The following is a 22,776-nucleotide window of genomic DNA, read 5'->3' on the forward strand; positions in this document are numbered from 1 at the left end:
CACAGCTGGTAAGTGTCAGAACCAGGATGCTGACTTCAGGCACGGTCCTGGATCACCAGGCAGCAGCCGCCTGCAACGAAGAGAGCAGGCCCTTCCTATCTCCTTCCATTGGTGCCACCTTCAAACAGGGCACCCTTACTTCCTGTTTCTTCAAGTACGACTGCCATAAAGGTACTCTGCACATCCAAAATGCTTTGTATTATTAGCATGGAAGTGAAAGTCGCTCAGTTGAGTCTGACTCTTTGCGGCCCCCTGCACTATACAGTCAATGGAACTCTCCAGGCCAGAATACTGGAGTGGGTAGCCTTTCCCTTCTCCAGGGGATCTTCCCAACCCAGGAATCAAACCGGGGTCTCCTGCATTGCAGGCGGATTCTTTAACAACTGAACCACCAGGGAAGCCCTTGTTAAAACATCACTAAAGCAAACTGCTGTTGTCATAAGCCCACATATTTATCGCTACCCCCCATGCTTTTGTGTCTCTTGAAATGTTCCTTGCAGATCAACTAGACAATCCAAATGCAGTAATACTTTCAAGTTTCAAGAACTATCTTTTCAAGGCCGAAGCGGTAAAAAAAAAAAACAACAAACAAACAAACAAACCAAAAAAACACCATTCAGCCTGTTTCTGACCCTCTCTAGCAGTTTTACACACACGCGCACACACACACACACATGCACCAAAGAAACACACAGGTGGCTGGCAGGCTGGGACTGACACACACACTACACACTATTGTGAACAAACGAGGGCCAACTGTACAGCACAGGGGACGCCACATTCTGTGACAGCCCATATGGAAAAAACGTTTCTAAAAATAGCAGATACACATATAGACACATAACTGATTCACTTCGCTGCACAGCCAACACTGAGACAATATCATAAATCAGCTCTACTCCAGTAAAACCGAGGGGAGAACAGAGGGAAGAAACACAAACATTTGGCTACAGACTGACCTGGAACAATGCAGCAGTTTTTAGATAAATGTCACTTCAGAAGCCAAAGTGTTGGGTAGGAAAATCAGGATATTGTCATTATCCTCAAATTAAAAACAATTAGGAGCCCAGCGGCGGCAGGGCCCAGGCACTGGCCAAGCCCACCGCTGGCGCCTCGCACCTTACTCCCGGCTACCGGCCGGTCCCTCACAGAAGGGGCCCGGGTTCCAAGGCCAGCTGCCCGCCCCTCAGGAGAGGACGACCGCCCGCCCTCCTGGCTCACAGGGCCCCGGGGCGCCGGCGCCCGTTTCCCAATGACAGGGCCCCGTTTCTGGCTCACACGCCCCCTGCGGTGCGGGCTCGGCTCGCCGCTCCCACGTTCCCAGCTCACGCTCCCGGCTCCCCGCCCCGCCAGGCTCGCCGCTCACCCGCCGCCCTCGCCCCAGTGCGCCGGCGGCGCTCCCGGGTCTCACCCCCGAAGCAGGCCCGCGCTCCCCGGCCGCCCGCCCCGCGCAGGCGCCCACCTGACTCGCCGCCCACACGACCCCCCGACTGGCAGGAGCCGGCGGCTACTCACCGCTCACACGCCCTCAGCGCCCCGCGGACCCTCGTGGAGGCTCGGCTAAGCTCTCCGCCCGGCGCCTGCGCGGAGTTCTGCCAGAAGGCCCTGGAGCCGCCCGGGAGCTGCCCCGCGCGGCCGAGCGAAGGCTCCCTGAGGCGGGGCGCCGTGAGGGCGGGGGCGGGCGGGCGCCTCCCGGGGCCGCTACTCTGGGGCTGCACAACCGCGAGCGGGATGGCGGTTGTGCTTGTGGTTCCACTCCGTGGCTGTGGGCGGGTCGGTTTCGGTGGCTTCCCGCGCGCGGGGGTCGCCGCCATTTCCTCAGCACCCCTCGCCGCCCCGCTTCCTCGAAGCCCCTGCGCGCGCGGGCTGCGCGGTGGGCGTCTCGCCCCGGTGACGCGCGGAGAGACCCGGAGACGGGCGGTTGGAGCTCAGGTGGGAGTTACCCCGCAGAGGTGGGGGCGGGGTAGCCCGGGCGTTAGGGCCGCGCCCTGAGGGCTGCGGTGTGGGTAGCCCCCGGGGCCGGCCAGGCAAACACCCTCCGTTCCCGCCGGGGAAGGGCGGGCCGCAAGGGGGCTCTGGGGCGGGAGGTTCGCTCTTCACTCACAAGGCTTTTCAGAGGAGCGATGGGATTTCTCTGTGTTTAGATAGCTGTCGCAGTGCTTATGGCTCATCTGGTAAAGAATCTGCCTGCAATGTGGGACACCTGGATTCAATCTCTGGGTTGGGAAGATCCCCTGGAGAAGGGAAAGGCTACCCACTCCACTATTATGGCATGGACTGCCACAGAGAGTCAGACTGAGCGACTTTCGCTTCACTAATTAAGGGGCTTCCCCATATTTAAGGGGCTTCCCTCATAGCTCAGTCGGTAAAGAATCTGCCTGCAAAGCAGGAGACCCAGGTTCAATTCTTGGGTTGGGAAGATCCTCTGGAGAAGAAAATGGCAACCATTCCAGTATTCCTTCCTGGAGAAACCCATGGACAGAGGAGCCTGGCGGTCTGTAGCCCATGGGATTGCAAGAGTCGGACACGATTTAGGGACTAAACCACCACGCAGTCCTTAGGGGAATGGATCGGATAAAAGAAAGACTGGTTCTGAGTGGGTTATGATAGACAGCACGAGAGATGGATGTGGTCAACAGGCTGGTCGGGGGTCACTGAACACCGTGTCCTGAGACGACAGGTCTTGTAGGTACAAGGACAGGGGTGGAGTTGAGAGGAATAGCGGGGGAGGGGAAGGACCGCGTCTCTGGAGGCTTCTCTCAGGAAGCAGAGTAAACATCTGGCGGTCATCAGGGAGAGCCTTTGGGTAAGGTGAGTTTTGTTTTGAACATTCAAGAGCACTTAATCTAACATTTGGGCCATTTAACAGATGGGGAAGCTGAACCACTGGAATTAAGCATCAAGTTAATGGGCATGTCTGAAATTGCAGTTGTTGGAAGCTGAACCCCAGCTTGAATTCTGTTCCAGTCTGTTATTCTTGCAACTTCAGGCAGTTACCTTATCTAAAAAGTTAGGAGACCACAGTGGGAGGTTCACTGCAGACAGATCGCAGAGGGGTTGTTGTTGTTCAGTCCCTAAGTCATGCCCCAGTCTTTATGACCACATGTACTGAGGCCTGACACCAGGCTTCCCTGTCCTTCCCTGTCTCCCTGAGTTTACTCAAATTCATGTCCAGTGGGTCAGTGATGTCATCCAAGCATCTCACCCTCTGTAGCCCCGTTCTCCTTCATCATATCCTCAATCTTTCCCAGCATCAGGGTCTTTTCCAATGAGTCAGGTCTTTACATCAGGTGGCCAAAGTATTGGATCTTCAGCATCAGCATCAGTCCTTCCAAGGAATATTCAGGGTTGATATCCTTTCAGATTGACTGGATTGATTTCCTTGCTGTCCAAGGGACTCTCAAGAGTCTTCTGTAACACTACAGTTCAAAAAGCATCAATTCTTTGGTGCTCAGCCTTCTTTATGGTCCAACTCTCATATCCGTACATGCCTACTGGAAAAACCATAGTTTTGACTATAGGGACTTTTGTCTGCAAAGCTCTCTAGGCTTGTCATAGCTTTTCTTCCAAGGAGCCAGGGTCTTTAAATGTCACGGCTGCAGTCACCATCCACAATGATTTAGGAGCCCAAGAAAATAAATTCTGCCACTGTTTTCATTTTTGCCCCATCTATTTGCCATGAAGCGATGGGACCAGATACCATGATCTTAGTTTTTGAATGCTGAGTTTTAAGCCAGATATTTGAGAAGGGTGGAGGTTTCAAATATGTCCCCACTAGGGTGGGAAGACTAGGTCACACGGGAGGAAAGGAGCCCAAAGGTGCAGACAGTGCCCACAGGTGCTGGCTTTTCAGACTGTTAGTCCGGCTGTCTATTTCGCTTAGACTTGAAGTGTTGGTTTCCCACTTTGGGAAGCGGCAGGGTGGAGGGGGGTATTCAGGGATGAACTTAGAAGTGTAAAATCACTGGCTTTTCTGGGTCTTAGAGGGCGTCAGTGCACCTTTTCTTGCAGTTGTGGCTGCCTTTGGGGGCTGGCCACTGGGACAGCTGAGTTGGAATTAGACTAAGACTTTATCTTGATCTGATTGACCCCTCACACCCTGAACCCACACATGCTTTCAAGAATCATTCCTTCCTGGCAGATGGTAGCTGGTTTAGAGCAGGGACTCTGCCTTGTTCATTCCAGACTCCCTCATGGTTAGGTGCTGTGTTTGGCAAATTGGAATGATGCACTTTGTATCTGCAGAACTGATCATCGTTTGAGTCTTTAGGAAAATTATCTTGAGTTTCCAGGGGCTTACAGCTGGAGGTGGGAGCAGAAAATGATGCAATTCCCAGGGTAAATTTTAAAAATTTAAGTCTCAAAAAAAAGAAAAAAATTTAAATCTGAAAACTCGGTTGTATCTTTACAAGTTTATTTCATACTTATCTTTTGTATACCTGCTGATCTCCTAATCGTGCAAGAGTTTCAGCTGTCCTTTAAAATAATATTTGTGATAAAAGGAATACTTAAGTGAATTCTAGTAAATCAGACTTTTCCATGATATCTTTTTAACTAGTTGATGAAAGAGTAGGTAAAAGTCATGTTTCCATTTTTCATTAGAAATCATTTCTTACATCCAAGCAGCATTAAATAGTGTAATTTTATAGTTATACCCGTAGTGCTAAAGCATCTTTTTTTTTCTTTTGCTAATGCATTTATTTTGGCTCTAACAGTAGATGAGTTGCTTATCATTGTTTGGTTTTGAGGTTTCTTTTTGTTTGTTTGTTTCTTTGTTTTTTGGTTTTCATTGTTATAGCATTATTGGGTTTTATTTTGGTAAAAATTTTAATTGAAATATAGTTTATTTACAGTGTTTCAGGCATAGGGGTTGCCTGTTGAGAAACATTGTGTAGCATTTATGAATTTTATAATTCTAGTATTTTTATACTTCCAAGGGAAATTGTTTTAGAAATTTGTCAAAGTAGAAAGTGGAAAAACTCCTTTTGCCATTCTGTTTTCTATCCTAGCAGTGTGTAGGTTTTTTTTTTTTTTTTGGTAGTAACCTTTTAAGATCCTTTTCCAATATAGTAAGTTATTTTCATGCTTTTGTCATGTGTTATTACTTCTGTAGACTGTTGGTTTTCTGTCATCAGTTTTATTGAGGTATAATTTACCTGTAACACAATACACATTTTAATAGAGTTTTGACAAATATATACAATCCTTATAACCAGCAACCCAACCAAGATTTCTGCTATCCCAAGGATTCCCTTTTCTCTTTTGTGGCACTGGCTACTTCCCATCTGCAGCCTTAGGCAGCCAAGGATTTTCTTTCCCCTACAGATTATCTTTGTCTTTTTCATTGTATTTCTGGAGTCCACATGCCAGCAATAGCAAACTCCTCTGTACAGGGCCAGTTAGAAGCATACAGTGTGTGCTCCTTTCTGTCTGACTTCTCAGTCTTTAAGATTATCCTTAATGACTATGTTGATTGTGTATTTTGTTGGTAATTCATTCCTTTTATTTTTTTAATTGTGGTAAGTGATACAAAACTAAATGTTGCCATTTCTAACCATTCTTTTGTGTCCACTTCAGTGGCATTAATTATATTCCCATTGTGCAACCATCACCTCTATTTCCAAAGCTTTTTCATAACCCCAAATAAACTCTATAGCTTTCAAGTAGTGACTACCCACTCTCCTACCCCCTCAGCCTGGTAGCCTCTAATCTACTTTGCTTCTATGAGTTTGCCTATTCTAGACATTTCAGATGAGTTGCATCATACAATATTTGTCCTTTTGTGTCTGGCTTCTTTCACTAAGCAGTGTTTTCAAAGTTCATGTTGTTGTATCTATCAGCATTTTCCTTTTGACTGAGTAATTTTCCATTGAATAGACATACTTTGTATGAACATAGGTTTTCAGTTCTCTTGAGTGTATACCTAGAAGAGGAATTGCTGGATAATATGGAAATTCGAAATTTGACTTTTTGTGGACTCACAAGGCTGTTTTCTATAGGGCTGTACCATTTTACATTGCTACCTGCATTGGACAAGGGTTCCAGTTTCTCCCCATCCACTCCAACACTTGTTATTATAGCCATCTTAGTAGGTGTGGAAGGACTATTGGTTTTTCATAAGATACATAAGCAAAGACTGTTGTTACCAACTTGGTAGGGGAATTAATGAGTGTAATTGTATATGTTCCAGGAGGATGGACTGAGGCAAGTTCTGGAGGAGATGAAAGCCTTAGACGAGCAAAACCTACCTGATGTGTAAGTTGGTAATTTGATATTTTGAAACAGTTTAAGAAATATGATATTGATGTCAGATCATCTTAACATTATTTTTTAGATGATTTGTTTGTGTTTTTTTTTTGTTTTTTTTTTAATTCTCTGTGAGCCTGGCCATACCCTAGCTATACAGAAGTAGAAGGATTTGTGTTAATGATTGTTATGTCTCTAGGGACGAAATAGTGTTTGGCACATGGTAGATGTTCAATAAATACTTCTTGTTTGACTGGTGTGACTTGAAAGGAATTAGGGTGGATCCAAAAGAGATGATCCAGGAGCAAGTAACAGAGCTGATGAGTAAAGTGCATTGTTCCCACTGCTTGTTTTCATCAGTTGAGGCCTTAGTGGGCTTAAAGGGAGAACAGGCAGTTTGCAAATTTAGCAAACTGTGAAAGCTTGACTGAAGTTGGCTGGGAACTTGTGCTGCAGAACACTACAGCTTGGTAGGCTAGAGGGTTCTGGAGTTGCAGACTGTTTAGAGCCAAGCATGGTAGTTGGCACAGTGGAGAATTTGAGCTGAATGACAAACTTCAGAGGACCTGTGATTGGGTGAAGAATGAGACACAAGAGTACTGACTGCTGGTGGGAAAATGAGTTATTGAGAGCTCATCCTGGAGAGAAGTATGTCTGCAACTTGAGATTTCGTCCCTGGCCTTGTTCGGTAGTGTTTTCATCAGTTAGTTGGGCATGGAAATCGGTAGCATGTTGTTAGGGTGTGTGGAGTACACAGAACAGCAGGGACACTTTGCAGTGACTGTGTTACTGATGATGAGGAACTGATGTGCAAGAGGTCTGCGGTAAATGTAAGGGAAATGGAAAGTCGTGCACTCGGGTTCCCAAGTCCTTCATTTGTTCCTGCAACTCAGCAGTTATGAGCTGATAAAGGGCTCTGGTGTTTCAGTTGTAAACAGCAGAATCAAGAGGTTTGCCCCCATGGCCCTCAACAGTGTCATGCGGAAGGCAGGTGTTAAATGCAGGTAAAGCGGGTCAGAGTACCTGCTGTGAAGGAAAACACCATACTGGGAGGAGAGTCATGCACTGAAAATATTGGTAGATTGTGAAATCTGGGAAATTCTTTCCGAGGAATAGACTCTTCAGCTGGAGCCTGAAGAAGCGGGTTTTAGCGAGGAAGTAACTGTGGGCAGAGAGCATTCTAGTTAGAGGCAACAGCATGTGCAAAGGCCCTGAGTCTTGAAAGAGGGTGGGATGCCCAGGGACCTGGGCCTTCCCAAAGGCCAGTGTGGCTGGAACTTAGTGAGCAGGCCGAGAGCAACACCAGGGGAGATTTCTAAGCATGTGGGGCAGGTGGTGGCATGTTTGTGTTCTAAGGTCATCTAAGGACGACCCTGGCCCCATGTGGATAGGGGATGGTGGGATCGAGAGGGAGGATGGTGGTCATGCAGGTGACAGGAGAGGTGAGCCAGACCAGCGGGAAGGAGAACAGTTTACACAGCTGTTTAGGAGGTGACTGAACAGGCCTTGGTCCAGTAAGGGAATGATTTTCCTCTACTCATACCATGAGGAAAATCAGGATGCAAAATTCTGTGCCCTATCCTCCTAGTTTGGTTCTGAGTGGGACACCACTATCATCAGTTTCTGGTTAAAATTGTTTGTCAGAAGAAATATATTCCTATTTAATTGCTCACATGGAAATGTGAATTTTTTAAGGAAGTTCTTGTGTACTGAATCAAGTACTTTGATGTTAAGTTGGGTGTATTTTATTTGTGCTATTCATTATAATCAAGAGCACATTGTAAGCACTGTGGAAAATAAATCTAACATTTCTAGAATGGCAGAAGTGTCTAGAACAGATCTAGAAGACATGGTACATCTATATACGTGGTAGAGATCTAGAAGACATGGGACATATATTTTGCCTCTATTTTCAGGGTCTGGAGCAGGCACATACATTTTGTATTTATCGGTTCCTTTTAACACTCTAAAGTAGATATTTATTAATTCTGTACAATTGGTTTTGTTTTGTTTTCTTTTTTTTTTCAATTGTGGTTAAGATACACACCAGATAGCTCAGTGGTAAAGAATCTGACTGCTAACGCAGGAGATGCATTCCCTGGTACGGGAAGATTCCCTGGAGAACGAACTGGTGACCCACCCCAGTTCTCTTTCCTGGAAAATTCCAAGGACAGAGGCGCCTGGCAGGATATAGTCCATGGTGTCAAAAAAGGTGGACATGACTGACTGAAAACACATACCATACAGTGTATTCTAAACATTCATAGTGTCATATAGCTATCACCACCACTACCTTCTCCAGAACTCTTCATTTTACAAAACTGAAATACCATACCCAGTAAACAATTGTATATGTGATTGGAAAGGATGATGCTTGTCTGATATCTAAGGAGACACATATTTTATAGGGTAAAGCCAAAATTTTCTCCCTCTCTGTGTAAAGGACCCTAAAGTACAAACATGCCCAGAGTTGAAGATAAAGAACTATTTCTTGGATGAGTGGAGGAGCACTTGACTTGAGAGTCCTTTGCTCACTTTCTGGGAATAAGGATTTGAAAGTATTGATATCATAGAAAGAGGACTTCGTAGGATGAGAGCATGATGTGAGGCCATAATCTTATGCACTGTGATATTTGATCTCTTATCCCATCATGAAAAAGGGATTCTAAAAAGTGAGGCAAAGATTGTCTTTTGGAGACAATGGAAATTAATCAGTGTACAAAACCCAATGTGCCACATGGCTAACCAAGAGAGTGGGAGTGTGATCCTAGGCAAATTAGTTAGGTATTTATTTATTTATTTAATTTAAGTTTGTGCACACAGCTTGCAGGATCCTAGTTCCCTGACCAGGGATTGAACCTGTGCCCTCAGCAGTGAAAGTGCAATGTCTTAAACATTGGACCACCAGGGAATTCCCTGACCCTTTTCTATTTCATCCTATTAGCAAAAGCTCTGATGTGGAGGCAGGTAGGTTAACTACTAACACAAATGGCTAATAACCAGTATGGCCTCAGTTGTTAGCTGGCTTTGAAAATGTGACTTGTTCTCAGTAGACATTCTTTTCCTTAAATGTTTTACCAGGAATAACGCAAAGTCAGGAGGACGGGGTGATTTGGTCCCAGCCATCAAGTTTCGACACTGTCCTTTGCTAAGAAGTCAGCGCTGCGCCGGAGCCTGCCTGTGAGCTTCTGTGTTTGCGGGGGTGGCAGGGAGCAGGGGGCGTTCCCGTTCCAGGGGGTGTCAGAAATTCTTGGCGATGTCTCTCTTCTATGAGCATTCAGAATTTTCTCTTTGTTTCCTTTTAAATGTTTTTTATCATGGAAAGTTGCAGTATTCTTAAACTAGGGAATAATATTACAGCCCCCCATGGAGCCATCATATAGGTCAAACAGTTCTTAACATCTTGCCATAATTGCTTCGTCTTGTTTTATGTGTCTAGGCTAAACATTAGGCACTTTACCGCTGAATAGTTCTGTGTGCATCTTTAAGAAATAAGGACCTCTGTGGCCTTTTCTCACTGTATAGTTGACCTGTGACCACTGTGTAACTCTCCTGTCTGGAGCAGTGACCGTCCCTTCACAGCATCCATCCAGTCTGCTCCTCTTTTCCCTGTTGTCCCGAAGGTGTCCCCTTGCAGTGGTCTGTTTGCCTCCGGAACCAAATCAGATCCACGTGTTACCTTCTGGTGGTTCAGTCTTAAGCCTCTCCTGATCAAGACAACTTCTGATCCAATGCGGTATTAATGTTCCAGGCATGACCAGCTGCTTCGGATTAGAGCCCTCAGGTGGGGTTATGGCAGTGTCTTGCCAAGGACTTTATGATTTCACATGTCTGCTGAAGAGATAAGTTAGCACTCTTGTTCAAATCTGTAAAGTCGGAAACTGGCTGAGCTTCTGGCTCAGCTTCTACAGTAGTATTTATAGTACTTGTCTTTTTGTTTTAACCTTTGATTTTCAGTAGTTTTTGGTCTGTTTGAGAATGGTAGTAGTAATTCTAAATGCTGTATGGAAAACTACTGTTAACAAAATAAAGGGTCCGGTTATGTTAGTTGCTAGAGATCCATCAGTAGGGTGCAAAACAGGCATCATTATTTGGAAATTTTTCATAAAATATGTGTGTGTACATACTTTGCTTGGGGCTTGCCAGGTGGCACTTGTGGTAAAGAACTTGCCTGGCAATGTAGGAGACGTAAGTGATGCGAGTTCGATCCCTGGGTTGGGAAGATCCCCTGGAGGAGGGCTTGGCAACCCACTCCAGTATTCTTGCCTGGAGAATCCCATGGACGAGGACCCTGGTAGGCTACAGTCCATACAGTCACAGAGAGTCGGACACGACTGAAGAGACTCAGCAGGCACACACATACTTTGCTTATCTTTGTGAATATGTGTGATGAATTCTTGATTTCTTCAGTCACTGAGGCACAATATTTAAGGACACACGATTGAAGGCAAGCAGACTTGTGTGGAAATATTGGCTCTGCTTCTGTGAGATCCTAGGCAGGGGCCTCCATCTCTCCCTGTGCCTAAATTCCCTCATTTGCAAAGTGAAAGTCATAGCATCTGCTGCAGTGACTTCAGTCACTAACTCCCTAGTTAGACCAAACTTCATAGGTTAAGACTGCCCTCACTTCAGACACCAGCCATGGTTTGGGGGTTCCCAGGGCCACTCTCCCTTCTGACCACCTGGCTGCAAATTCAGAGGTTCCCACTCTCCCCTCAGGTTTGAGGCTTTTAGCCTCTTGACACCATTGCAGAGAGGAGAGGGGAGCCAGAAGTAGGGCTCCGTCACCTGGATTCAGTCCGTCATAGTTTGATCCATCGATGCACCTGTGTCCTGACATCAGACTTGTGTGAGCTTCCCTGGTTGACACCACATCATGTGCATTGTTCCACGGCAGTGTGCCGGGAGGATGGTGTGTCCTGATTCCTCGGGGAGGGGAAGTCAAAGCTTCACATCTGGGACCCTCCCAGACCTCACCCTGGGTGTCTCTTCCTTTGGCTGGTTCTCATTTGTATTCCTTTCACTACAGTACAACAGGGGACATCAGGGCAGTGCTTTCCTGGGTCCTGAGAGTCATTCTGGCCAAGTATTAAACCTGAGGGAGGGGTGTATGTGTGTATGTATGCACACACACTCTACTAGTGAAGGTTATTAAGATGTTTTTCTGTACAGTCTTCTCGGAGTTATCTTGTTTTATTTTTCACAGAGATATCCAAGATATCTACTGGAATACATTTTTGTGAATAATGTATGAGCCAAGTTGCATGTCTGTGGTTGGTGGGGAGAGGGGGGGCTTTCTTTTGTCTTAGTCTGTTTGTCCTTGTACCTTTTTCATACTGTTTAAATGATTATAATTTTGTAGTACTTCTTAAGTAAGTTTTCCCATTTTGTTCTACTTTCTCAAGTGTCTTGACTATTTTTGGCTTTTTGCATTTCCATGTAAATTTTAGCCTTATTTGTCAAGTTTGATATTTTTAAACAATTGGAGTTTTGAGTGAGAATGACTTGGATCTGTAGATCAGTTAACATTATTGTAATACTGAATCTTCCAGTCCTTGAAAGTATCATTATTAGGTACCACTGTGCAGAATGACCAATACCTACTGTTCTAGGTACCAGTGCTTGGTTCATAAGAGGCAATCGATAATATTTGTAGTTTGAATGAATGGTCATAGGAAAGATGCATGTGGGCATCTGTGCTGTTTTTGAAAGGCTTAGTGTACAGTTTCTGCAAGTTTATTTTCTTACAGCTTTGTCAAATGGCCGTCTTTATGTTTCCAGGTGGACTGGTTCAATGGTTACAAAATGTCCCTTGCTACCTACATGAGGTCATTGGCAGGAGACCAAGGTTTGGACATCACACAGGATGTGAAACCTCCAAAAAGCCTATATATAGAAGTAAGTATACCTTTTTAAAACATGGGTGTTTCTTTAATGCTTATAGTGTGCTTACTTTTGTCCAAAGGAGGGGATATAGGAATATATACTAGTGTATATAGCCATATAACTTGGAGACACCATAGGTTTGGTTTCTGACTCACAATAAAGTGAATATTCACTAAAACATCTCACACAAATCTTTTCGTTTCCCTGCGCATGTAAAACATGCTTACACTCATCTATTGAGTATGTCTCAGCATTATATACATATTTTATTGCTAAAAAATTCTGCTCTCTGACAATGCAGGGTTGACACAAATCTTTAGTTTGTAAAAAAAAAAAAATCAGTATTAGAGAAGCACAATAAAGCAAAGCACAAACAAGAGAGGAAACATAAACCCAAGCCAAAACGCTTCCTGTAGTGGGAATGGGATTGAACAATTAAAAATTTCTGGCTGTACCTGTTTTTAAAGTTTTAGCTTTAGAACCATGTAAGTATTTTACACATTGTTAAAAGAAAATGAAATCAAAGTGAAAAACCAACCCAAAACTCTCCTTGGCATCTCCTTCAGTTTCCTTGCTGTCCATGCTGACCTATACATATATTCAGAGATTTGCCATTTTTCTTCCTCCCCATCAGAACTGGACAGTTTGAACTGCTAGAATGCCTCAGGAAAGAATGCTAAGCCTAACTACACAGAGAAGACGCAAACAGAGCCTAACGCTTACCTGGAGGTGCATGTGCAGTGCCCAGCTACTGGACGGTTACTCCATAATAAAAAATAATGTAGGTATTGTAAAACATCAGTTTTTCTTTTCAGGTGCGGTGTCTAAAAGAGTACGGAGAATTTGAAGTTGAAGATGGTACTTCAGTGCTATTAAAAAAAAAAACAAAAAAAACATAGCCAGGGATTTACTGTCTTAGGATACTTTAACTTTTTAAGAGTGTCAAATGATGGAAATGTTGGAATCAGTAGTAAACTAAATACCACCTTGCGATGATCATTTGTGTCATAGACATTAAGTTTATCATAAAATATCCTTTTATCCTTTTTCTAAAAACTTGAAGCAGAGAGGGATGATACAGTTGACCCTTGAACATCATGTAGGGATAATGGGTGTAGTCAGACTGCCCGCTCCCCACAGGCTCTAGACACATGGGCTTCCGTTGCGGCAGCACGCAGACTTGGTAGTTGTGGTGTGTGGGCTCTGTGGCATGTGGATTCTAGAGTTTGTGGGCAGAAGCCTTCCTCTTGATGAGATTTTGTCTCTCAGGATCAATCTGTAAAACTGGGGTAGCTTAAAAGCATCATCTACTGTAGTGGACATTAAGGGGCCTCTAACATGTCTTAGCACATCTGAAATAAGTTCTCTATAAAATCTGTGTTATAGATCACCCACATCATGTGAAATATTAATAGGGAAACAGTTTCCTACCATACAGTCCTTTATTCTTGACTCTATGGGGCATGTTTCTCATTGGCCAGAAATGAGAACAAATGTCTTTAGTAGACATTGGAATAACTGTTCAGTGAACACCTCCATCATTTTCATTTTTTCCTTTTACTTATTGGATTTCATAGTTGTAAGACTTAAATATTCAGTTAAGTTAGACACCAGCCCTTGGCCCATGGGTCTTCATGACTGGTTGGCAGGAGTTTCTTTGGCCGTGGGTCCCACGCGAGGCCTTTGAGCTTGTAGAGAACTGTCAGGCGCACGGTGCTGCTGAAACAGCATCCGCTTCCTTGAGCACTTACTCTACTCGCTTCTTCAGTTCCTTTCTAGAGTTCTCTACGCTGCACTTTCTAATGCACTGTTTTTCATTTTTACTCAGGGATCTATATCTGTCTAGTCTTTGAGATTCATTTGGTCACCTGTGAGCTTGAAAAGTCTTCCTGCCTCACTCCCTTCACCTCCCCGCACCAAAATTTAGAAATGTGCCCTTGTGTGTTAAGCCTTGCTGTTTGGGAGGGAATGAGACCAGGAGATGCCATTCCAGCTCAGAATGAGAGCAGTGTGCTCTCAGGAGATACGGAGGATGAGCCTTAGCCGGGCACCACTGTCCTCACACACAGCGTGTGGCCAGCATTCTTGGGTTACAAGACTTTTCATCCTTGAAGAATATGGGAGAAGCGTTGCACTGTTAGAGGAGTGACTGTTCAGACATAGATCCTCGAAGAGGTTTAGTGGAGAATACACTCCTTCCGCTTGCCTTCTTAGTGAACTGTTGCCACAGCCCTTGTGGTCCTTGGCCCAGATCACCTACCTGGCTTTCCTGTGTTTAAATCTTAAAACGTGAACACTGAGGAAAATACCTACTAGAATTCATAAGTCTTTAGTTTAAATTTAACTTAAGCAAGGAATGCATTTGTGTATAAAATTCAGATTTTAGTATAGCTCTAAGTAACATCAATTTCGGTTGATGAAAATAGCAAATATACTTAAGCATATTTTAACTCCTTCACTGGTGCAGTTTGAAATATTCATCGTGTATTGCTGGTTTTTAATGACACAACATGTAATTTAAAACACTTTTCATTCCTCTCTCTTCCTCCCCCTCTCCCCTGAGCACTTTTTACCTCGGAAGTACGAGCAGCTAATTAGACAAGGCGTTCTGGAGCGTGTGCTGTCATGACCCCTGGCCAGATGGCTGCTAAGACTCCCTCCTGGTGTGAGACTGCACCAACCAAGGTCACTTCTCCACCTCCCTCTCTACCTCCCCAAGGCCCACTGCTTTTTGGTTCTAAAATGGAAACTTTCTTTATGCAGGAATGCTTTGCAGAAGAGTATGGTTAGTTTGTTTTTTTTTTTTTTCTTTTCATTTGGATGTTAATTTCTCTTTTTTTCATTTCTGAATATAATCCCATTACGTTCCATGGTAAACATATTTGTGATTCTGTGTTGTATGTTTGTACTTTGAAGTATTGGTTCTCAAAAGAGAGTTTGCACTCTGGCCATGCAGAGAATCCACACACATCCACCCTGCTGTCCACAGCTCTACAGCAGAGTCCAAGGTCGGGGTTTTAGCAGATGCTGAGCTTAAAGAGAATGCTTCCCTGCGCGTAAACTGCCATTTCTCATTCTGTCCTCACAGCGTGCAGGAGGTTTGAATTTCTATCGTACAGGATTCTCCCCTTTGTGTAGTTAGCTGTCTCTGTGATCACAACGTCCTACAATTCCCCAAATGCTCCCCTGTGTTTCAGTTTCATGCCAGTAAACACAAGTTAGATGTTCATCTCTTTTAAACACGGAGGGAGAGCTTCACCTGGTGTGAAGGGAGGCCTCGTGTCCCTCTGCCTCTTGGATTGTTGCTGGAAGTGTGCTGTGCAGGCCAGGGAGCTGCGTTTCCGAAGTTTGTTTCCAAATCCCATGGGCAGGTGGAGCTGGCGGTCTCTAAAGGACACAATGGATTTTGCCCATTTCCAGTGGTGGGTGGTCTGGCTCGTGCCTGTGTGCAAGCTTGTGTTGCAGGATGTCCATTTTGGAAAAGGAAATTGAGACTGGGGCTAGGAAAGGAATTTTGTGCAATTTCACCCCAAGAGTCACATTGACCAAAATCTCACAGGAAGAGCTGATCAGCTAAGTGGAGGGCAATTTCTACTGTCCATTGAAATGATAGGCATCAGAGAGGCACAAGGGGGTCCTACCTGCTGGTCAGTACCCTTTCTCCACCAGTCCCCTCCATGACCAGCCCAGTCATCTCAGAGACATTCAAGTTTAAAACCCAGATAAACCCAGTACCTGGCACTCTCTGTACAATTTATTTCTTAGACGGGAATATTTCAGGCCAAAATTATACTCAAGTAGTCAAGCTACGGAGAGCCTCTACCTAGGGTGTGGATCTGCATATTTTCACAACACACGTATTAAAACTTAGGTCAGCAGGCTGCCCTTGGCAGATTCTTTTCCAAGCAGTGCGGCTCACAGGATCTGGTTCCTGACCGGGGATTGAACCTGCACCCTGGGCATTGAAAGCACAGAGCCCTAACCATGTACCTCTAGGGAATCCCCTCATTCTTAAAAATACTTCTTTCCATAGATTCATAGCCAGATCAGATTTTCATCTGAATCTCTGCCAGGAAACAATAAGGAAAATTTCTCTAGTGAATGGGATGGATGATGTTTTACTGTAGGCCAGTGGTCACTTCCCTTGCATTCTGCTCTTCCAAGCATGTGGAACCATGTGCAGGGGAGCCCAGAGTGCATGTGAGTCAGCTGTGAGGAGGAACCTGCGGTAAAGGCCAATGCCCTGTTGCCAGCCCAGCATCATTCCTGTATATAAACCATATGATATACTTTTCTGATTCATTCCCAAAATAAAATAATAAGTATAGTTCTTATTTGAAGTAAATGTATACTGGTTGAAAAGTTAAAATTTTGTAGGTTTTATTGATTTATGTTGGTTGGTTCTATAGAGTTGTGTCTAGAATTTTAAAATATATATATTTTTTTATTTAAAGGTAATGCACAATTAAAAAGCTAAAAGAAAACATACAATGTAGAAAATCAAAGTAAGTTCCCATTTTACCTACTAAATGCCACCGTCCAGTGTGCCCATTGTTAACTGATTACGGATATAAAATGCAATCCCATTTCAGGTGTTTTTCCAATGAAATACTTTTCAGTTTTTGTTCCTGATGTAAACGGAATCTTCTTTTCTGTTACATTTTCTAACTGGTTTTGGCTGATAAATATTAAAAAGCAGTGTGTGATAATGATTTGGCCATTTTCCTATATTAAGTCATCTCTTTTTCACATTGATTTTGTCATCTGGAACTTTCGGAAAAATGTTGACTACTGCTGGTAATAGCTGGCAGCTTAACCTTTTCCTCACTCAACCTGAATGACACTGTCTTCATCTCTCTGCCCCATAGTTCTCCAGGAAAACTGCCGAGACTTGTGGCCTCCCTCAGTGCAGCCTGACACTTCAAAATAAATTTAAAACTGTAGTAAAACAGTGGTAATTAACATGTTTTCCAAGTGTACTTTTGGAACTTGAGTGATGATCATATATGGTTTCTCCCTTAACTCCCTAAAGTTATGGATTGCATATATATATATAACTGTTGCACTATCTTACAGTCCATTTGTAGCATTCTTTTGGCCATGGTGTGTTAACCATTCATTGAACTGCAAGATTGGTTTGCTGTTATTTTATTGTGGAATTTTGCAACGTTGAGTGATGCTGTTTTATAGTGCTTAGCAAGAAGGGATGGGTGTGTATGTATTCGCATATGTGTCTGTGCTTTGTGAGTGTTTTCAGTCATCTGTTCCTATGAAACAGCCATCCGAACACAATGGCTTTAAACCACACCATTTGATTGACTTTCCCAGCTCTGCAGGTTGACTGGGCTCTACTGGGAGGTTCTGCAGCTCTTGCTTAGGGTCCCTGTTGCAGGTGCATTCCTCTGGTGGCCTGACTGGGATGGCTTGGCCTCTGTTCTCCATGTGGGCCTCTGGCGAGGTTCTCTCCAGTGAGCTGGTTGGGCTTCTTACCTGGCAGCTTGGGACCCTGCAGGGTTAAGAGGGTGGATGTGGGTGCTGCTAATTTTCTGAACGACTAGGCCTGGTAGTGGACTAGCACCATTTTCTGCCAAATTCAGTCAACTAATACAGTCCTGGGTGCTCAGAGTCAGTGAAGAGGCCACGTGGACCACATAAAGGCAGAACAGCAAGAGGCCCCACAGTCAGATGGGGTGTCAGTGTTCTGATGTCAGTTTTTAGTGGTGCAAGTTCCTTTATCTATTTTTCATAGACATGTACCTTTGAAAATGGCATTGATACCTATCTAACTATCTCAGTACAAATCTTCTTTGGAGAGAGATACTTGATGATTTTTTCTTTTCTTTTCTTTAGTTTGTAGTCAAACTTTTCTGCTTTTTCTTAAGTAAATTTCAGTTAGTCTTTTTTCCTAAGCTTTTTAAAATCTATGTTTTGAAATGTATTAAGGCCTTTTTTTTTTGTCATTTCACTACATATAATTATCCCTAATATGTGTCTGTCTTTCCTTTCTCGTCTTAGCCCTATAACTGGAAGAAGTATCTGTATTGATACTGTATTAATCCTCAAGGATGTAGAGGAGGGAGGTGCTAATTTCTCGTGGTCTATTGCTTTTCACAATTGATGGTATTTTAGGATGAGTTGAATTTATTCTATTTGTGACATTGCAAAAACAATGTTTTCATTTAGAACAAAATGTAGTAACAAAGAAGGCAGCCATCTGCAAGCCAAAGACAGAGACCTCAGGAAAAACAAACCTGCTAATAAGTTTGATCTCCGATTTCTAGCCTCCAGAATTGTAAGAAAATAAATTACTTTTGTTTCAGTCACCCATTCTGTAATATTCTGTTTTGGCAACCCCTGAAAACTAATAGAGGACGTTTAGTATCTTTTTTTGTTTTTTTTAATGTATTTACCTAATTGACAGACACTTGAAGAGATTCCATCCTTTTGCTGTTATAGACAAAGCTATATGTGTACCCTTGTGGATACATCATTTTACACATGCACAGCTTTGTGTGTAGGATAATTGTACTTTTGATGGCTCTTGCTGAAAGATATCGGAATTATATTTTATACTACACCAGGAGTTATGAGAGTCACTCCCCCTAACCTTCTTTGCCAACACTATGTTATTTCCAGTTGGTGCTGTTACAGAAAAGATGCCAGGAATGTCGATGTACAAGTCTGTTCTGAGTGTGTATTTCCTTTTCTTTGGCCAAATAACTAGGAGTGAAATGGCTGGGTCGTAATGTAGGTGTGAGTTTAACTTTTGAAGAAACTTCCAAACTCCTCCAAGGTGGTTGTACACTTTGCATTCACACCAGCAGTATATGAGTTCCAGTTTGCATCCACTCCAATGCTTGGTATGGTTAGCCTTTTAAATTTTACCCATTCTAATGGGTGTGTAGTGCTATCTCACTGAGATTTTAATTTCTATTTTCCTAATGACTTATAAGAGATGGGAATACCCGGCCACCTGATCTCCCTCCTGAGAAATGTGTATGCAGGTCAGGAAGCAACACTTCGAAGTTGACATGGAACAACAGACTGGTTCCAAATTGGAAAAGGAGTATGTCAAGGCTGTATATTGCCACCCTGCTTTTTTAACCTATATGCAGAGTACATCATGAGAAATGCTGGGCTGGATGAAGCACAAGCTGGAATCAAGATTGCTGGGATGAAATACTGAAATATAGAAATATTGGTATTTCTATCAATAACCTCAGATATGGAGATGACACCAGCCTCAAGGCAGAAAGTGAAGAAGAACAAAAGAGCCTCTTGATGAAAGTGAAAGAGGAGAGTGAAAAAGTTGGCTTAAAACTCAACATTCATAAAACTAACATCGTGGCATCTGGTCCCATCACTTCATGGCAAATAGACAGGGAATCAATGGAAACAGTGATGGTGATTTTCTGGGCTCCAAAATCACTGCAGATGTTGACTGAAGCCATGAAATTAAAAGATACTTGTTCCTTGGAAGAAAAGTTATGACCAACCTAGACAGCATATTGAAAAGCAGAGACATTGCTTTGCCAACAAAGGTCCATCTAGTCAAAGCTATGGTTTTTCCAGTAGTCATGTATGGGTGTGAGAGTTGGGGAATAAAGGAGAGCTGAGTGCCGAAGAGTTGATGCTTTTGGACTGTGATGTTGAAGAAGACTTCAGAGTCCCTTGGGCTGCAAGGAGATCCAACCAGTCCATCCTAAAGGAAATCAGCCCTGAATATTCATTGGAAGGACTGATGTTGACATTGAAACTCCAATACTTTAGCCACCTGATGCAAAGAACTGACTCATTTGAAAAGACCCTGATGCTGGGAAAGATTGAAGGCGTCAGGAGAAGGGGACGACAGAGGATGAGATGGTTGGATGGCATCACCGACTCAATAGACATGAGTTTGTAAAACCTCCAGGAGCTGGTGATGGACAGGGAAGCCTGGTGTGCTGCAGTCCATGGGAATGGAAAGAGTTGGACACAACTGAGCAACTGAACTGAACTGAACTGATGTTGATATTTTCATAAAATTTGAAGAACAGTGTAGATGCCTAAAAATACATTAATAAAATTATGAAACAGAGACTTTGCTCATAGTGTAGAAAAACTTGATACAGTATTAATAGTTTGTCTTGGGGCTCTCCCTTAGCAGTGACTATCTAGTTAGCTTTCACTTTCTGCCAATCTCATGAACCACACTCTATAAAAATTAAGCTTTAGAGACAAATTAATGACGTAAATTTCTTTCCTGTGACACTGTGTTTTGATTCACTTGTGTAGTTTATCTTCCAATGACTTTCTAACGTCTAGTTTTACTAAGTACAACTTCTTATATTTTTCCAACTCTGCTTTGTTAGAATCTTCCTGCAGGGTTTTCATCTTGGAGGGTTCAGATCCCAAGACTTTAATTCTGAGTTCCATCTGTTGAGATCCTGCTTTTATCTAAAGCAAATTGAAAAAGGTAACATTTTTAAAATAATTATAACCTGGAATATTATATTTTTTCCCTTTAGTGTTGAGTCAGTTTTTCAGAGAGAGATTTTAAAAGTGAAAAAATAAAGTAGAACGGAAGTTTAAAATAATTATTGACAATGTCAAGTGAATTAAATCTGAATTATAAAATTAAAGTGAAATCATTATTATAGTAGTACTTATATACTGACAATTCAATGAATAAGAGGATCAACTTAAGAATAATTCAAGAGGATGGTACTAGCTCTAAACCATAATGTTTTCTTTTATTCTTCATAGTTTTGTTTTATACCAATTGATCTTATAAGTAAAAGGATTCTCTTGTAAGAATCATTCTGATAGGTCAATTTAGTGTAAGTATGATGAAAACTGAAATATCTAAAGGGAGGACAAGTGTCCCCTTCTTTGAAATCTATAAAACAGACTGCTCTAAGGGAAATAGAGGAAACACATAAGCAGTTTACCTCTGGAATGTAATCTGCAGTGAAAGTGAATTCAAGCACATGGACAGATCAACGAATTAACCTGCAAAAATAGTTTGACTTCTTTTTATTTCTCTGCTAGATCCTGTCTCCCTTTCCTCGGTCTCCTGTTTATACTGCTCAACTTGACTGTGTTCTATTATATTCATTTTTCTATATGACTTTTGAGATTCATTACTTCTTGCTCCAACTTCTTTTTCTTCTCTCTAGTTTTTCACATTTCTTTTGCATTCCTTTCATAGATAATAACTCCTATTGAACACTTGATTTTTGTGCATCCAGTGCAGACATTTTGAAAATGCAGTTTCCAGCTCTGCTGGAAGATCATCAGTCTTCAGGAATACAACAATACCAATTGGTAATGAAGAAAGTGGACTGAGCACAGCCTAACTCAAACCCAGGATCAAATAAATATCTATATTGTAGAATGTACGACCAGGAATTACTCAGAGAATCAAGAAAGATGTTCACACCACCAAGAGTCACAGAACATATTCTTCACTGTCATCTTTGTCACACAAGGTTTGTACTTGATTTTACACTCTTTCATTGTTCTACAGTAATATTTTTCTATCTTTCCTCCATAAAATGACTACAAGTCACCTCTTCATAGACCGTCTCTTACTCCTTCCCCTCATCTTAATGTCCCAGGGTTTTAAAGAAGTTTGAGGGATGGATGCTGTATTCAGTTATCTAGGGCTAAGTTAATAAATGCCTCCCACAAGGAGACTGTGAGAATAAGACTCTGATTCATAAATCTTATAAATATGGATTCTAATCCCATAAGCCTTTTTCTGAACTACAAAGACTTTTTGCTAATTTGAATGGCATTCCAAGGAGAAATCCCATTTCCTAATAGATTACTGAGATGATCCATACATTTTTCTCAACAGCAGCAACAACAACAAAAACCGCCTCATTCTTGTCATGCTTTGTTACTGTCCATTTATGCAAGACAAGAGCTGTGCATGTCAATAAATATTCCCTGTTCAACCAATGTATACTTAGCCGAGATTCTCCCCCATGGCGGGGGGAGTGAGACGGCAGCTTAAAATTAGGGGCTAAACTGTTCCTCAGAGACTAGATAACAGGGGCTGAAGTGAAAAGGCTCAGTGAGAGCTGGACAGTCAAGAAATCTCCATGAAGAAGGAGAGACTCGGTGCCACGTCTCAAATAATGGAGGACTACCCAAGAGGACTTGGATTACTGTGATCTGTGATATTGAATGGTTTCCCTTGGAAATGAACAGAGATCACTCTGTCGTTTTTGAGATTACATCCAAGTATTGCATTTCGGACTCTTTTGTTGACTATGATGGCTATTCCATTTCTTCTAAAGCATTCGTGCCCACAGTAGTAGATGTAATAGTCATCTAAATGAAATTCACCCATTCTGGTCCATTTTAGTTCACTGATTTGTAAAATATCAGTGTTCACGCTTGCCATCTCCTGTTTGACCACTTCTAGTTTGCCTTGGTTCATGGACCTGATACTCCAGGTTCCTATGCAATATTGCTCTTTACAGCGTTGGACTTTACTTCCATCACCAGTCACATCCACAACTGGGTGTTGTTTGTGCTTTGGCTCTGTCTCTTCATTCTTTCTGGAGTCACTTCTCCACTCTTCTGCAGTAGCATATTGGGCACCTACCGACCCGGGGAGTTCATCTTTCAGTGTCCTATCGTTTTGCCTTTTTG

The 22,776-nt window shown here is 42.9% G+C and overlaps 2 protein-coding genes across 4 annotated transcripts in view; one reads left to right on the forward strand and one right to left on the reverse strand.

Annotated features, from left to right (window-relative positions):
* Positions 1-22,776, reverse strand: part of LOC122429463 — a 174,452-nt gene that overhangs the window by 110,116 nt on the left and 41,560 nt on the right. The gene's annotated exons all lie outside the window — the stretch shown is intronic.
* Positions 27-22,352, forward strand: LOC122429274 (translation initiation factor IF-2-like). The gene is made up of 6 exons (XM_043449501.1): positions 27-154; positions 1,152-1,932; positions 6,191-6,255; positions 9,328-9,426; positions 12,028-12,144; positions 21,323-22,352. Exons 1-5 carry the CDS (start codon positions 27-29, stop codon positions 12,071-12,073), a joined length of 1,119 nt encoding a protein of 372 aa, XP_043305436.1. The 3' UTR covers positions 12,074-12,144; positions 21,323-22,352.

This window comes from Cervus canadensis, chromosome 28 (assembly GCF_019320065.1).
Source record: "Cervus canadensis isolate Bull #8, Minnesota chromosome 28, ASM1932006v1, whole genome shotgun sequence".
Classification (NCBI taxonomy): Eukaryota; Metazoa; Chordata; class Mammalia; order Artiodactyla; family Cervidae; genus Cervus; species Cervus canadensis.

Bases quoted from the DNA above. Each gene is read 5' to 3' on its own strand.
- LOC122429274 (XM_043449501.1), top strand. From the start codon at position 27: ATGCTGACTTCAGGCACGGTCCTGGATCACCAGGCAGCAGCCGCCTGC. The intron at 1,933-6,190 runs GTGGGAGTTACC...TATATGTTCCAG, and splicing joins GACGGGCGGTTGGAGCTCAG to GAGGATGGACTGAGGCAAGT. The intron at 6,256-9,327 runs GTAAGTTGGTAA...ATGTTTTACCAG, and splicing joins GAGCAAAACCTACCTGATGT to GAATAACGCAAAGTCAGGAG.